A 17,658-nucleotide genomic window follows, 5' to 3' on the forward strand; every position below is an offset into this window, starting at 1 on the left:
ACATTAATATAGATCATTCTATGAACATGTTTAGTTATATTGTTTGGGGAGGTAAGAATGGATGGTAAGAGAGGAAATTCTTTAAGATTAGCTAAGTTGGCCCATTTTGAGTTAATTATTTGAGATAGTCAAGTAATCTTGATGGGTAGGTTGTCCGTGATTTCTTCATTGTTAATTAGGTAATAGCCTGAGGCTTTAGTTGTAGAAGTACTGAAGGAAGATGGCGTATCAGGAAGAGATACTTTCCCTTCTCCAGGCTAACTAGTAACTGTGGTAAGATACTTGTACCCTGATAACATTTCTAGGGTCAGTGTTTGACAATCAACCATTTTTCAAGATGGTAGGGCTGCCCAGGTTCAAGAAGCCACTGAGTTAATAACCTTGCTTCATGAGGCCAAATCTCATGGCTTTTAGGAGTTAGTTGCTGTTTAACAATTCTGGGCAGCTATCTTATAGGGCACCCTTCCCATTTCTTAGGTCACAGTTGTCATGTCACTGGCCTTCATTTCCATTCCAGTTGAATTATAAAGTGCAGTATATAGTGTTGGACCTTCAGAAAGAACATAATGAGCATAACCACCCTCCACAAAACCCCAAGGTTAAATGACTAGCAGAGTCATCGTCCGTGTCTGAGAATGTACAGGAACGTGAGCCCCATCACTATTGTCTGTATCACCACTGTCATCTTGTGAACGGCATCAGCATCACAGGTGTGGTTTCATGAGTACCATGATCATGTCAAATGATGTGGCAAGATCTGAAAGACCGACATCAAGACACTGTCCAGTTTGGGTGTGTAAATATTATCCTGTGTTTCTTTGCCCATTTAGCAAATACTTTCTTTTCAGTGATAAACCTATGTCCCCCATATGGGGCGTGTTCATGAAGAAAATATTCATCACACTCATCTCTTCCCTGTTCATAGTAATGGTAGGGGACTTTTCTATATCCTTCTGTCCTAGAAAAGAAAAGAAAAAAAAAAGATAATGAGGGAAAGATTGAGATGAAGACTAAAGCATTCATTGACAAGAATCCATTATGTGCCCAGTAAATGCATTTACTTGCAAACCCCTATGTGATTTTTGTCCATGAACTCAGTTAAAAGCTATTATGCATGAAAGCTTTTAGGAAGATGTACCAGGTTCTTAGTGCTCTAATAGATCAAATAAATTTTATATATCACTCCAATTACATTCCAACATATGGCCGGCTATCCTTTGAAGGAGGAAATGGTGTATAATGGAAGCAAACTGTGGGTAGCCTCTTGAAGAACTTGACAAAACTTTGTGATTTTCCACAATAAGAAATTGGGTTCTTGTTATGCTTATAGTTAGGGTAGAAATATTTGTTCATGAAGATTGTGGCTGAGAGGTACCATTTTGACAATATGATTAAAATAGTTTCTGAATTACATTGTGCCAATTGTTGGTAGGAAATCTATTTCATTACCCGGATGAAGCATGGAGGGTTTGTTTTATTATCTAATTAGAAACTATTCCACTAGCGAGGATATACTGTGGATAAACACACTCATTTTAAATAAGGATCTGGCAGATTACTCACATGTTTAGTGAAATATAATTTCTAGGAATTCTTGTTAAGCTGTCTGAGGCTTCCGGACATTTCGTCCTTCATGATCAAATATAACCATTGAGTAGGTAGCCATCTATCAAACCATCAGAGCAGCAGAAAGGACAAGCTCGCTTTTGCAAATTAAATAACCACTGAACTTGTTCTGTATTTCCAAGCCACAAGTCCCTGATACGCTACTGATTAAGGGAAAAGTGCTCCTTCTGACATTTGACATTAGATTGTGGCAAATATTTTTCTTTTTATCACCCCTAAAAGTCACAAGCTGATACACTGACAATAATATGTCATGTCAGCAAAGAACGCCGGGGAAATAATTGTCGCCTTATCTGTGTCTCAGATTTATGGTATTGAAATGAATTGTGATATTTTGACAAGATATCAAAATTGGAGCTGCATAAAAATAATTTCCTGTGATCTCACTTGCAGTAGGTATCATTTATCATCCCGTAGACGTGAATGCCGTAGCAGGCGTCCATGGCCAGAATGAAGGTGAACCACCCGGTGCTGAGGTAGGAGCCAGACTGGACTCTGGGAGGACAGAAAAACAGACGACAACAAACAAAGAACAACAATAAAGCACGTGAGAAATGAGCAGCCTTTTATCAAAAATGTAGCCCTCGTTATCAGGAAGAAGACTTCGAGGAACTTGACAACATGTCAAAGATGCACACTTATCTTGAATCATTGCTGAATAATTCACAGGAACACACTTGCTCTCCCCACCCTGAGCCCCAAAGCTACACTGTGGGAAGAGAAGCCATATGGCAAAGATCTGAAGTCAAATAATCCTGCTCCCTTCAGGTGAAGAATAATTTAATTTTCCACAAGACACAAATTAGTGCTGTATAGCAGAGGATGAGTTTTCTGAAAGTTGCTCGGAGCTCTGATGGGAACTGAATGATAATAGTGTTATCTTGCTTGCACGGACGTACCACTTTCTTGAAGGCATCTTAGATTTCTAAGTGTAAATTGGATGCAGGTGAAAAACTTGGTTTTTGAAATTATCTAAAAAGTTTTCCTTAACTGCTTTCCAGGCCTCATAAGCCAAGATTATTTCGTCATAAAATCTATGTTACCAACCCTTTCAACAGATTTTTATTGAACTCCTACAACGTGACAATAGTCATTTTTCTGGACGCTAGGGATCCAGCAGTTCTCAGAACAGCCAAAACGTCTTTCAGCATGGAGGCTAAAGGATTGGATTTGGAGATGGTGTGTTATAAAACCCAATGAGGGGAGGTCTCTTTGATATAGGTACAAAGATCTGAAAAAGGCGAGAGGAACAAGGTAGAAAGAACCAATATGGACCATATGAGAGAAAAGTAGTTCAGGGCAAAAGCACAAGTATAGCAGTACACCTGGTGTGCTCAAGAGTTGGGCCATGTAGGAACTGAGGGGAGGGTGCAGGTGTAGTCAGAGGCAGTGCTTGTTGAGATGGGGGCTTCTGCCAACTTTAAGGAACTGTTTGATGAAAATCTAGATCTCCACATTTGCCAAGGTGACCTAACCCATCCAGAACAGACGACTGCCTGTCTTCACAGAACTCTCTCCATAGGGGCTGGTGGATAGCTCCAAAATTGTTCAGCAGCTGTGGAGCAGCAGTGCTTGAAATGTCCCGCCTCCCATCTAGACTGGACCCTCTACAACCTGACGCTCAGGCCCTGATATCCACTCTCTGGGCATAGCCCTCCAGCTGGTGGTCCCCACCGATGCTCACTATTGTCGACAGACATCCCCAGTGCCGAGCTTTCAGGGCGCTGTTATTAGCAGCCCTGAATCCTTTGCTGCTGTGGCTTCTCTAAGCAAGCACTACATAGTGTCAATTTATTTACAACATGCCATCATTTCAGGAGCAACACAACCTCACAGTGAGGGAGATTTGCAAGGAGAGACAAACTTAGCCCGTATGTTACAACCCTCTCTTATTTGCTGCCCCTGAGTCTGAAACGTCACTACCTAAGTAGCCGTTCTTCTGCATCTCCTGGTGAGTGGAAAATACTCCAGAAACCACGCCGCCTTGAGTTCCCTGCGCTTTCCTCTGTGATAGGAACTGTAGCAGCAGTGTGGCTCAGGAGGAAGTGCAAAAAGGGAGACCCTCAGGGAGGCGAGCCACCCTAACAAGCAGCTTCATACTTTACACAACTTAACTAGCAGTCGCTCCTGGGGCCTGGGGCCTGAGCAGGAGCGGCAATGGTGGGGCCGCTTAGAGCACCATCTACTTAAAAAGCCCTCATTTGAAAATCGGGAGAGATCAGAAGAGGCAAGAGGCTTGACAAAATGCTCCCACATTGAGTCTAAACATTGTCTCTGCACAGAATCCCTCCTGAATTGCACAGCTTTGCTTTCTCTTGTGACTCCGTCCGCCTTTTACTCTTTCTAGCCTCTCCATCCTCGGTCATCCTAGGCTGACCGTGCTCTCGCCGATAGCACTACAATTATAGCGTTTGCTTGTATATACTGGGAAACAACTTATTCATCCATTTTTTCACTTTTCAACAAACATTTATGCTATGTGCTATTGACTGCTAGAAGCCGGTGATGAATATTTTCTTAAGGAGCACGTGGTCTAGTGGGGGAGCTGCACCTGTCGAAACCGTTGATGACAACACCGTGACACAAAGCTCAAGCCGGTGTTTTAAAGCCAGTCAGACTGAGCTGAGGGCGCGTGGATCCCCACACCCGCCCTGCCACTGCTCCACCATGAGGCTTTGGAGTAGGCCACTTATTTAGCCTCTTTGGGGTCCTAGTGTCCTTGTCTCTGAAACGAGATGGCGGAAGTAAGCCGTATCTGAGTTTGCTCCAGTTTTAAAACCAAGTGGTTCTGTGATGACACCCTCTGTTCACTCTCTTTTAAGGCTCTACAGTCAGTCTGTAATTAAGCTGTCAACTTGGGGCAGTCCCCTGCTCCCTGCGTGCTGGATGCTGTAACCGGTGAAAGTGTGAATTAGTCAGATCACATTTCGTGCTCACTTGTGTGATGGACATGATGCTAAATGGAGGGGAGGTATACAGGTGGTCCTTGGGATGCGAACAAGATAGGTTATGTGTGTGTATTCTTAAGTTGAATCTGTCTGTAAGTGGGAGCAAGCACATTTACCTATTACATGCAAGAGCTGCCATTTGTAAGTGTGAGTTGTACATCAGTTGGCTGTTTGTAACTCGGGGAGTTACTGTAATGGCCTCTGTTGGTAAGTGCAAGTAGTATGTGAGTCGGATGTTTCTAACTCAGAGATGCCTGCGTCTTTTACCTGGCAGTGGCAGTGGCTGTAGTCACTCAGCTCTGTGGGGAGAAAACTTCATGTTTCCCTCTCACTACTACTCAGAGGTGCTAAGATGGTAGTTCAAGACCAAGGATACAACCAACCATAGTATTAAGGGTGAAGTTGACTATGAGTGAGAAAGAAATAAATCTTTAGGTCAAGTCATCTTTCCTTTTATGTGGTCCCTTCAGAGTTGGTGTCAAGGACCAAGATAATATTATAGGTCCAGGACAAAGAGAAGGATGCTTTGGGTGACATCTGGGCCTCTACTCTGTAAAACGAGCCCTGCTGACTCACTCTGGTCCTGCCTTTGGAGCAGAGCCCTCAGAGGATCAAGAGGACACGTTGTCCTGGTAGCGTCTCTCTGTGTCTCTGTTCTCTTTACCACGGGAAAACAGGGTCAAGAACGTCAGGGTCTGGCATTTAGTCAAAGTTCTTTCCATCTTACCACCTAATTGGGAAACGTCACCACATTTCTGATACCTGATTCCTTTTAGGCCTAACCTGATTTATTTTGTTCCTGGGTAGATAGACCACGCTAATTACCTTGAAAGCTCTTCAAACAAGATATGTTGCATTTGATTTAGACAAGGGAGGCTCATACTGCCCAAGTGCCCTGTCCTACAAACAGCACTTAATTAGACTGTTGCATTTTCTTCCCCTGATGCCTCTGATATATTTAGTGTGTGAAATCACATGAGGTTTCCTACCTCCCTGGTACATGCTGGGGCTACCAAAGTGGTTTCTTCTCAAAATATTTAGAGCTAATGTCCATACGATGATGCTTGCAATGGAATGATGGTAACTGCTGGATTAATCCAGGAATTCTGAATAAGTTCCTTGGTAAACTGGATCTCTAAAGGAATTGACTGGCTTGGATGGTGGTGGCTCTGGGAGTTCTTGTAGCTGCCCCATTTTCTAACTCACTTGTGCTGCCTGATGGGCATTATTAGAAATGAGGAAGCATAAATTATACCCAAGTAGACCTTCTTAGGTTCAATTAAAAACTACAACCAAAGGCCTGACCTGATATACATAAAATTTTTATGCTTTTCAGCTTAGAAAGACATGTGATAACTATCAAATGCCTTAAAAAATCCTTAAAGGGTCTCCTCTGGGGCCCAAAATTGCCTTGCAATTTGTCACTCAAGCATGCGGCACTAACTACGCGCCAGCTGGCCATCAGCCATAGCCCTTTTTATACCTTCCACTTTGGGAGATCGATAAAAACAATTATTGTCATGCACAAATAAACAATCAAGATTCCCACAGGGGTGATAAGAGAATTTAAGCTCTTAATTCAGTACAGTAGAAAAGGCTAAATTAATGTGTAGAATAATGAGCTGTGCAAGGGAAAATCAAGGCAGGAGTGTGAAGAGGAAGCCATCAATCTTTCGCTTCCACTGGCCAGGCTCTGCCTCCCTTGCTCCTTGGTCATCCAGATATTTACAACTTGGAAGCTACTTAAATTTATTTGCTTGTTTCTTGGAAAAATGATGCTGTCAGCATCTCGATGTAGCACGTGTTTGAAAGCACATCATTTAAGACATGATCTTTCATCTAGTTTATTGCCTGTAAAATATAAGCTACTTTACCCCTTGAGGTTTGCCCCTATTCTCGATGTCTGAAGGCCATCACATGGTTACCGGGATTCCCAATCTGTCAGGCTATCCCGACTGTGACCTTTGTTAATATTTTTGGCTGTCAGCATCCTGCATTTGCCTTCACCTCTGCTTCTGGGCGTGCTCTTTCCTTGCTTCCTGAAACAGATTGTGAAGCACTTTTCCCCTGTGGCTAGCAAGCTAGAACCTTCTTCTGAGTGGCATTTTCCCACTGGATAATTTCAGGGAAGGAATCAAGGAAACAGAAATGGCTACTCCTCAAAAGAAAACTAGATTATTTTGAACTTACTGTCTGGTCACAGGATGCTCTGCTAATAATTGAACACCATTAGCTCAGTGAGTTGGGTTCTGAGCTCAAAAACTTATGCCTTAATGGGCAACATAATGGTATTTTAATGGTATTTTTCTCTAGAACAGAGTTTCTTAATCTTGGCACTAATGGTATTTTGGATGAGGTCATTCTTCATTGGGGGAGGGGGGCTGCCCTGAGCAGTTCTCTTTTGCATTCTGCCAGATTCCTCTCTGTTCCAAGCTCGCTTAGCTCCTAGATTCCTAGACCCTCCTGCCTTAGGGAGATCTAAAGAGGCCTTTATTACTTCTGTCTTAGGGTGATCTAAAGATTCCCCCACTTTTTTTGTTTGTTTCCCATTCTTCTAGCTCACTGCCCATCTGTCCTTCCTCATCCAGCCAGGCACCTCCCCTCTTTCTCCCTTCTTTACAAGTCTGTCTGACATTACTCGGGTTCAGCCAATACTGAGCCATCATCTCATCTTTTCACAATTGCAATAGTCAGCAAATTTATTTGGTCCAGGCTCTCTTTCTAGCCTCTCCATCCTTGGTCATCCTAGGCTGACTGTGCTCTTGCAGATAGCACTACAATTATAGTGTTTGTAATTGTCCTAGCCTATAATGGAGGGGATGTGCAATGGGGAATGTTAGTAAGTCCTAGGCGAGTCCTAGCCTATAATGGGGGATGCGCAATGGGGAATGTTAGTGTCAGGTGGGAGCAAGGAGGAGGAGTGCAGGTGCCTCAGTCCCTGTGGCTGCCTCTCTTCACAGAGTGGTTCCATTGGGGGTCTTTGGCTCAAACCCTGCAGCCTCAATTCTACTATTTCTTACTCATTTCTTCCATGGAAGGATGAAAGCCAAGCCCGAGGCAATCAAAGCTAACATTTCAAAAGCATAATAATCATTTATCAAAGCCCGAGGGGGATCAAGACCATCCCAATAATGGAGGTTTATTGGAGAGCACGATATTGGCAGCACTTCTGAAATCTGCTATACTCAGGAGTAAAAAGGGAATTAAAAAAAGAATTAATCAATATTTCATGTCTTGTTTTAACACTATTGGACCTCTTCTCTCATCAATATACCAGTACTATACTGGCAGGATAAATAAAAATAGCAAAGTAAGTTTCCAGATATCTTCCTAGGGAGAAGAAATACCTGACACAATACAAATTATTCAATTAAAAGCATTCATTCCTTCATTTCTTCCCCAAATGCACGTGGATAATGAAAGAATGCATTTAAACAAAGAGTCTTGGCAAGAAAAACAGCTGATGATTATCAGTAGCACCTTGGGATTCAATCTAATATTGTGAATCGGTCTAAGGGAAGCAGAGCTCAAAGTGTGGAAACAATTTCAGCTGTCCCCAAGTCATATATTTTTGTATATCATTCGATAGTTGGGAGCTGTGGAAATGCTCTGGAGCTTGCCCATAGTGTTAACACTGTATATTTGTACTATCTATCAATAGGACATGCCCAGCAAATTTTTAGGAAGCAAGAACTTTCTGCAAATCAGGCAGCAGAATTTTCAATCTTGTCTTGAATAATTTGCAAATGGACATAAACTTTTCAAATGGATAAAACATCACCCTATGGATGGTAATTCTTAAGAGAATGCACCAAGTGAAAGGAATCCAGGCTTGAAAAATAATGAAAAATGGTAAAAGGAGAAAGTAGTAAATCTTAGAAGAAAATTGTTCTGCTATTTCAATCAGTTCATGCAAGATACCCACGCTAATCAGTAGGCACTTGGACTCTGAGTTTAACAAATAGTTTTCCTGCCATAGAATCAACAGGACCCTCTGACTAGTGATGAATGCAATGAAATTATACAAAAGGAGCATAATAAGAAATGACTGTGTTCTTTTCAAAATGTACATTTGAAAGTAAAATGGTACAGCTCCCAAAGGCATGATTTATGGCTGCTATAGAACTAGAAGATACCACTCACAAAAATTATGTTGTTCATTCGTCTTGGAAATTAAAAGCTTATTTTTGTACTTGTCTTTAGGATTCAATGTTTCTTCAACTGGAAATGTTGATATTGGAGATTTCATTCACTTTCTTAACTGAACAATAGGACCCCAGGAGTATCAGGGGTCCCATTGTCCCCAAGTGATATCTTTGGTCTTCTTCATTTACTAGTGGCCAGTTTCTGTACCATTCAATGTGGATGGGTGCTGAGGGCTGGATTGTATCCCTTTGGACCTCATGTATTGAAGCCCTAATCCCCTGTGTGATGGTATTTGGTGTTCAGTGATGGGGTCTTTGGAAGATAATTAGCTATACATGATATTATAAGGGTGGCTCATCAAATGATGAGGTTATGAGGATATTAGTTTCCTTACAAAAAGAGGAAGAGGCACCAGAGCTTGCTCTCTCTTCACTATGTGAAAACAGAGCAATAAGGCTGCCATCCACAAGCTGGGAAGAGAGCCCTCACTAAAAATCAACCCTGCTGGCACCTTGACCTTGGACTTCCAGCCTTAAGACTGTGAAATAATAAATTTCTGTTGTTTAATCCATGCTATCTATGACATCTTGACCTATGAAAGCCAAAGATGATTAAGAAATGGGTATCTCTCAAGGTCTTCCCCCAACAAACTTAAACTTTCCACTGTACTTTCCAGGATTCCCTTTCTTGACCTCCTTTCCAGAGTAGGGGGTATCTGATCTAGTCACAGGGGCTCATTTATTGCTCTTTAAACATAGCTAGCACACAGCAGACTCTGTCTTTTTACTCAGTTCATTTGACTTTCCTTGTTGAAATGTTCTCTCCCACATCCTCTCTAGTTCTTCTCTATTGAGCTGGAGCTATAATGCTGCTACTCTCATCCACTGGAGAAAGATCTGTTGAGTACCTTGTAGGAGTGAGGCAATGTGTGTGCTGGACACTGAAAATACTAAGTTGCCCCAGTCCCCACTCAAGGTCAAGTTAGGGAGACAGACTCAATGAACTATTTTCAAGAATAGGGCTATTAAGGAGGCAATTCCCTGGCAAGTGCTGTGGGAACATTGAAGGAAAAGCAACTAACACAACTGGAGCAACTGGAGATAGTTCTTTCTCCAATAGGAGGTGAGAGCTAAGCTGCAGATTAAGGCTGAGTAAGAACATTAGGCAGAAAAAGGAAAGGAGGAGAGGCTTTTGGGCAGAAGGCCTGGTATGGGCTGTTGTACTGAGGTGTGGAAGTAATGGGAATAGGGAACACTTCTGATCTGTCCTCTAATCTGGAGCAGACCTCAAAGCATCATCAGTGTTTATTTCCATAGTGGATTGTTGGTGAGAGACAAGATGAGTAAGTAACACTGATTTATTTTTCTTTCATACATTATGTTTTGAAATATTAGAGACATCTTGATATTCTGCATAGTTATGTTTTTCCGATGAAGGGAATTTATGCATCTAGAGAAAAGCATACAGAGGAAAATTGGCAGAATTATGTTTTTTCTTCCTCATTAAATTCCTCATTAATTCAGAATGGAGAGCAAATGTAAACAACATATGATTAAGAATAAAAACAATTAAAAATGTGTGATGATAAAGGGTGCACCTCGTGGTGCTCATCTGTGCTACAAACTAAGTCACAAATCACGACCAATTTCATCCGATCGCCATTTACCACCACACAGGTTTCCTCAATATACACCTGCTACATTTATAAGTGAAACCGCTTTTACATAAACATTCAATTCACTGCATTTTTATGATTAATGGAAATGCAAACAGATACCACTACTCTTCTAAGGATGTAAACTCTTGTAAACACTTTTGGGTCTGGAAACGCTGAACTGAATGACTTCTCAGGCAGTATTTTCTCTACCTAGTGAAGCATCTGGGAGAAAGGATGACATGTACCTTTCTATCCCATCTCCACCCAGAATAACTCTGTTGCTTTCCCTGGATCTCTGGTTTTTCTGAATGGTCTGTGATTTGGAACACAAAAGGTAGCACAGATAGCCTGTAGGGGTTCGAGCTTCAGAATGTTCAAGTTACTCTAGAGGCCCTTGTCTCAGTGACCGCTGATTTCTTGCAAGCTTCCTGTGCTAAACTGCATTTTTCATTCCCTACCTGAACACGCATTGCTGATGGGTACCGTGAACTTTTCTTCTTCATTCACTTTGGGCTTGGACTTGCTGTGACCAGTGAAATATGAACAGAAGTGAATACCGTGATAGTTCCCAGTAGAGATTTTAAGAAGCATCACTTGGTCCCTATTTCATATACTCCTTCCCTCCATAATGAAAACAATACGTTTAATGTAGGGAATATCCCTTCAGCCTGGGTCCCGGGAGGAGAAGACCCATGGAACAGACATGAGCCTAAAACTGGGGCCAAGTCCAGCTGAGCTTAGTGAAGCTATAGCTGATTATAGACTTATGAAGTAGGAAACAAAAATATTCTTGTAAGTCATTGGGTTTCTGAGTTGCTTGTTAAACAGTGAAAAAGCTGACTAATGTTCTCCGGTTGAGAACTGGTATTCTTTCTATAGCATTTGCATGTACCAGACCTTGTACTAATAACTGTGCTTTGGTTATTGCACTTAATCCTCCCAACAACCCCATATTATGGGGAGTATCAATGTCCCCATTACCCATGTGAAGGTTCAGGGAAGTATAAGGTATTTGCCCCCCCCCCCAACAGTCTGATACCAGAGAACTTGGGTTCTTAACCATGTTCTTTCTTGGTCACTGTTCTCACTATTGCACAAGGCATCCCTTGTCGAATGGAGTAGCCACCAAAGAATCTTACTTCTTCTGGCTCCATCATTATCCTTCAGGAAATATTGAACATGTCATATCTTCCTGGGCTACAGTTTCTCCAATAGTAGAATAAGATAATTGGCTATGTAGGCTTAGAGTCTTTAACCATTCACTCTAATTTTGTAATTATAGTAACATAATCCACGTTAGAGAAATTATACACATACAGTTATACTTTTAGCAGAGAGATATTACCACCTTAGAGATCTCTTTTAACTTCAGGATTCAAAATACTTTTTTGACATTCAGCCATGGTTATGGACAAAATAATTGCTTTATGCTACTATGTGGACATGTGCATTGATTTTAAAAGAAAAGAATAAATCCTGAAACAAAGATCAAATTCCTGGATTCCTTTCATTCCCCAGGCCTGGCTTCTTTTTGGTTCTTAGTTTCCATAACTTTTTAATAAATTCCCTTCTTTAGCTAATCTCAAGGTATCTGTGGAGGTATCTGTCCTTTAGAACCAAACATTGAAGTTGGATTGGTTGACCTCTAAGGTTTTTTCTAACACAACTGAGTGTACTAAATACTCTATGTGTAATTGAAGACTTTACTTCCAACTAATTTCCTGATTCTTATTAACAATCCCTTTTATCTGATCTTAGTTTTATACTTCATTTATTCATTTGTTTGTTTCTTTGAGATAGAGTCTTACTTTGTCACCCTGTGTAGAATGCTGTCATGTCATAGTTCACAGCAACCTCAAACTCTTGAGCTCAAGTGATTCTCTTGTCTCAGCTTCCAAAGTAGCTGGGACTACAGGCTACCAGCACCTGCCACCACACCCAGCTAGTTTTTATAGATGGGGTCTTGTTCTTATTCAGGCTGGTCTCCAACTCCTGAGCTGAGACAATCCACCTGCCTTGGCCACCCAGAGTGCTAGGATTACAAATGTAAGCCACTGCACCTGGCCTATACTTTGCCTTTAAAAAGTAGCTTTTTTCTAACTTGTCCTTCAACTTATCTTGAAATCATGCCCTTTCTATATTTGATGTGGGCTTCAGTACTCTGAATGCTAATCACCTTTCTCTACCTGAGGCCTTGGTGCCTGTTGTTCTGCTAACCTGATAAAGGTAATTAAAGACTTTGGCTTTCTCCTCTAGCTCTCCCATCAGCCATTCTTTCTGCATATACTTTCCTTATGACTTTTTTTTTAAAGGAAAAGATTGTAATCAGGTCAGAAAATATTTAAGCAGATAAAGGAACTTTTTCTTCCACTTTACTTTCTTAAAAGAGCAATATAGTAACTTACTTTCCCTTAGCCGTTGACTTAACAGGAACTAGAATTAAACCATTTTTTTTTTAAAAGAAATAGTTCTTAGCATAGAATCAGACTGAAATTTGTTGTAATAAAGATGCCTTCTGAGTTCCTATTCAAAATGAAAATTTACAGTTACAGATAACTTTTAAACAACTAAAGATTTTAATAAATATTTGAGATAGAGATTTGAGGTGATTTTAGGGAAGGATGTTAGGGATCTAAGCCTTTTTGCTAAGGTCTTCAGTACCCCTGGGATCTGCCCTAAACCAGACTCAGCTAGAGCCTAAGCCGTTGGAAGAGAAATTTACAAAATACAAAGCAGCTCTGACCTTCCAGTTCAGAAAGACTAATTTCACCGCTACTTCCTAGGTATTTGCAGCCATTGTCATTCATTGAGCCATTGTTACCTTGGCTCAATGAATCTTGAAAATAAATATTCCCTTCCAAATATTATTATTTCAACAGGAAAAGCTAAGTTAGATCCTACTTCCTCCTCTATCAAAATTGTTTTTGTCTGGCTCTCTAAAGGAGGCAGATTCAGTTAGAAAAGTTCAGAAGCAACGATTGACATGTGGCTCTTCGGGCTTTTAGAATTTTAGCTTCTTACCTTAAGAAGCAGCATTAAAGCCTGTCATTTTCCCAATAGGCTGACATCAACTGACTCCCTTGTGCATAATTCCTTTGCCAAATAAGAGGTTATCATCTGCAAATCAAGGCAGGGCCAGCCTGCTTCTCCTCCAGCATGAGCCAATTCCTACAAGGGCACATGTCTGCTTCATCCGAAGTAGACTTGAGCCACAGGACTCGGTGAGGGACTCCTCCTTGAAACAGTCAAAGTTAATGGATTCTTACCTAATAAACAAGCTGTTTTCCTACTTTGGGTAGTGGGATATATGGGTAGAATGCAATTTCAATTAAATTTGGTCTAAACATTTTAGTTCTAACAAAAGAAAAATAATTTTTTCTCTCATTTTTGAGATGGAACGGGTTTTGAGAGATTTTCCAATTGAACTAAATTTCTTGCTTAGTGAAGAGAATTTATTCCGTGGAAGTGGCATCTTTCTTAGGTGTTTCTGCATGGCACAGCCGACCATCTACGGGGAAAGACCAGTGTGGGGGAGGGTATTGCCAAGACCTAGTCTGTTTATTAAACATGTACCTGGGAGGAGGACTTTCTGCCAAACCTTTCCTGTCTCAGAACCTCCAGAAACCTGTAGACCAGAGAATCCCCTATGTTTTCACAATAATTTATTCTACCCACATCAGTAAAAAAAAAAAAAAATCAGGAATATCCAAGAACGTCGAGAAAATAGATAAATTCCAACACAGTGAGGACCATCTCTCAGAGAAGGTAACAGCAATCATGCCCTTCCTTCAGGCACAGAGGTGACTTTCACGAGTCTCTGGAATTCTTCCAGAGCAGCATTTCTTGTTGATCCAGTAGCCAAAATGCCACAAAGAGGCAACTAGAGCACAGAGCCACAGTTAGTGTTTTCTAGAAAATGCCAGGAAAAAATACAGAGAACTTAGAAAACTGTCTCTTATCTGAGAGCAGTGGCTTGAAATGTGAGAATGTTGTATTTCCATAGATTTCTCTACATTGCAACAGTCACGGAATGTCAGAAGAAGAAATCTCCATGCCCAGCTATAAGATGGAACAAAGTCAGGCAGAATAGTCAAGGAGAATCCCCTACCCCGCATATTTGCTTCCCTAAAAATTCTGACTACAGGGGCTGCAGGTAGTGACCAGAAACAAGAGCTACTGAACCCCGAGAACTGCCCGCGAGTGGCAGGAGATGAGAATTACCTGCTACTCTCATGTCTGGAATCTCATAGAGGATTCTCTCTGTTCTCCTTTCTTCCCCTTACCTCTGCTGAGTGTTAAGAGGCCCATAATTATGCCAAGAGGATGAAAAGAACTATGTTTAGAGGGAAAGAGTAAGCACAAAATTCTAGGAAAGCTTTACCCCCCAATGAGAAAGGAGATCTAAGGTAACTTCTTTCATTCCTCATGAGCTGGACCAAAGGAAACCAGTGAGTGATGTTGACCAGTTAGGTTCTAATAGCTCTCCCATGGCGTCACACCCTGTGTTCCTGGAGCTGAGTACTCCAACCCCCAGCATCATATTCCTACTCCTGAAAAACACTTTACTGTCAAAAAGACCATGGGTGTGAGCCTGCGGTCCTTCCCCGCCCAGGGGCATCCTTTCTCCCTGTTCTATCCACCAATGCTGTAACACCCCAGGTCCCAGCTTCTTCCCCGGGAAGCTCTGACCTCTACCTGCCAGTCACAGTCCTGATTTCCCCAGAGGCATTGTTTCCAAGTCCATCTACCCTTTCCTACGCTCCATTTCCCACCACTGCTGTGGTCCCAGGAGTTAATCTGGATATTGGTACTTCCTATGATTTTTCTAAAACCTCCTAAGGTGATTACAGTGCGTGTGCAGCAGCCAGGGTTAAAACTCACCGCTGCAGTTAGGGTTGAGGATTCTATTAGAAGCTGAGTTCCAATTGATGATGAATTAAGTGAGCTTCTGAGGATTGCCCTGAGAATCTAAGCAGTATTTTAAAATTTGTTTCTTTAGGAAAATGTATCCCAATGCCTAAATAGCCAACTTGAAACTGACTGGAAGCGTGCCTGCCAGTAAAGGGACGCTGGTTGGCAAAGGTGCCCCATGCATCGAAGTCAACTCTGTCTGGCACATAGTAGACGCTCAATTTGTCCAACTTAGATGAATAGTTTTTGGAATGCAGCCTGTTCCGAAGTAGAAAACTGCCAACATGTATATTTTTTTTCCCCAAGGAATTTTAAACATTTTGCTGATGTTTTCTCAATGAGGATGTAGCAGAGAGACTTCCACCAGGGAGATGTCAGGAATCGAACCCAAATTACCACTCAAAGTTCCATAAGGCTCACAAACAGCCTATAGTTATCTCCTTCCAGAATCAGGTTTTCAAGGCCTTTTGCCATTCAGTTGACCTGTAGCTCAGCCAGAATTCTGCCTCTGTCTTACAGGACTGAAAGATGCTATATCTGTGTATAATTAACAAGTTGTATCAAAGGACTGGCCATGCAGGGTGCGCCATGGAAAAGAGAATATATGGAGAAAGAGCTCCAAAAGGTGGGGAGTGTTTCTGTAACTGAGACCCCCAGAAAATACACCAACATCAAGAGGCTGATTCACTGTTAAATCCCTAAATCATGAGGGAAAATGTGAATTTAACTAAATTAGTTTCAATGCCTTAAATCTTCACTGCAATGCAAACTCTCAGGAAATGGGGAGTGTCACTTGTACCACGCTGAAGATGTAACGCACACACCTATTATGGTGGCAGTTAATGTCCAGGCCATCCTACCAGACATAGGCGAGACCCCAACCTTGGGCTTTTGGCTGTCCCCCTGCACACCCTTCTACCACCGTGGTGTACCCCTCTTACTGCCGGGGTTTCCAGACAGAAGGAAAGCTCCCTTCTTTCTCTCTCAGTGCAGACCTCTTTCAAATATGTTCAGCTTCAGAAGTGTCACTTTAGTTAACAGAAGGCCACTTTCCAGTTTTTAATTGGCCCTGGACCTGCCACTTCTTTGAGTAACCCTGGCCATCTGAGCAGGTGCTGTTGAGCCCTCACAATGGTTTGGGAGCAGTTCTCCAGGACTAGCATGCTGGTAACAGGACTCATGCCTTCAGCATGGGGTCCAGATTTACTGAGGAGGTTTTGCAACTATTGATTTGTACATTTTTAGAGGAAAAAAACACAGCTGTGTTGTAAATACTGTGTCCTCCTGCTTTTGGTTCAGGAATTAATGGCCATATTAATACAACCGAGGAGCATGTCAGAGAGCAGAGAGCTCCAGCTCCTGAGTTATTTGACTTTATTATATTAATTAATTAGTTTCTTTGGTGGCACACCCTAGCTCTCCAGGGGATGGACATCACTCTTGCCTTTCCCTCTTCCTAATCCTTCATGCCCCGTTCGGTACCGAGTCAGGTTTGTTCCTTCTCCATGCTATATTTCAGGTCTGTTCCTGGCCTCTGCATGCTCCTTTAAACCCCGGTCCCAAGGTGGCTTGGGCAAAGACCTCACGTTAGTCCATCCACTCACTGCGGTGCACCTGTGGAATCTGGGTTCATCTTTAGCCGAGGGTAATCAGGGGGTGACCAGGCTGGCGACAGCACGGGGAAACCACCATCTCCCCAGCTACCCCTTGGCCCATGTTGGCATGTGGTCTTTAAAACTCGCAAAACTGGGAGGCGGGGTAAAGGAGAAAATTAAAAAACAAACAAAACACTCATGCATTGCTCTGGAGAAAGAGATGCTTTCCTCTCTCTTTACTCAACAGTTTTATCTAGTCACAGGTGTCTTTACCGTGGAAATGGCCTTTATGTATTTCCCGGTGAGCTACTGGGACTGACAAAGTACAAGCGGGTTAGACAAAAAATCAATATTGTTTGAACCAGCCTCGACAATTTATCGCGGCCCCTTCCCGCATCATCTCCTTCAAGAAAGCCCATGCAATAAGAAAATTAGATTTTTCTCTAATCAAGGGTACGCAGTGATTTTTAGCTTTGTGAGAATCATGAAACTTCAAAGAACTCAGAGTTGGTCAAAATAGTACAACTATTCAAATCTTGATTTCACTTTGTAACATGCCACTGAAATCTTCTTTTGGTTATTATTATTATTGTTTTACATTGTATACCACTAGAGAAAAAGCACAATTTAAGAAGCGCATTAGGCCTGTGGACATTAAGTGGAGAGGTTTTTAGACAGCTGAATGGATTATAAGTTTCTCCCAACAACTTCTTTAGAGCAGTGTTTTTCAACCTTTTTAATCTCACGGCATATTTGACCCTGTAGTTAAACTTCC

At 41.8% G+C, this 17,658-nt stretch overlaps 1 protein-coding gene across 2 annotated transcripts in view; it reads right to left on the minus strand.

Annotated features, from left to right (window-relative positions):
• Positions 1-501: 501 nt before the first annotated feature.
• ST6GALNAC3 (ST6 N-acetylgalactosaminide alpha-2,6-sialyltransferase 3) overlaps positions 502-17,658 on the minus strand; it is a 488,690-nt gene continuing 471,533 nt past the window's right edge. The window contains exons 4-5 of one of the 2 annotated variants that reach the window (XM_023509807.1): positions 2,014-2,121; positions 772-958 (exon numbers count right to left, since the gene is read on the minus strand). In XM_023509807.1, the coding sequence (XP_023365575.1) occupies positions 772-958; positions 2,014-2,121 (295 nt within the window). Of the gene's footprint in view, positions 959-2,013; positions 2,122-17,658 lie in introns of both variants that reach the window. The other variant, XM_023509808.1, reaches the window with a different exon arrangement.

This window comes from Otolemur garnettii, unplaced genomic scaffold (assembly GCF_000181295.1).
Source record: "Otolemur garnettii isolate 467f Iridium unplaced genomic scaffold, OtoGar3 scaffold00010, whole genome shotgun sequence".
NCBI lineage: Eukaryota > Metazoa > Chordata > Mammalia > Primates > Galagidae > Otolemur > Otolemur garnettii.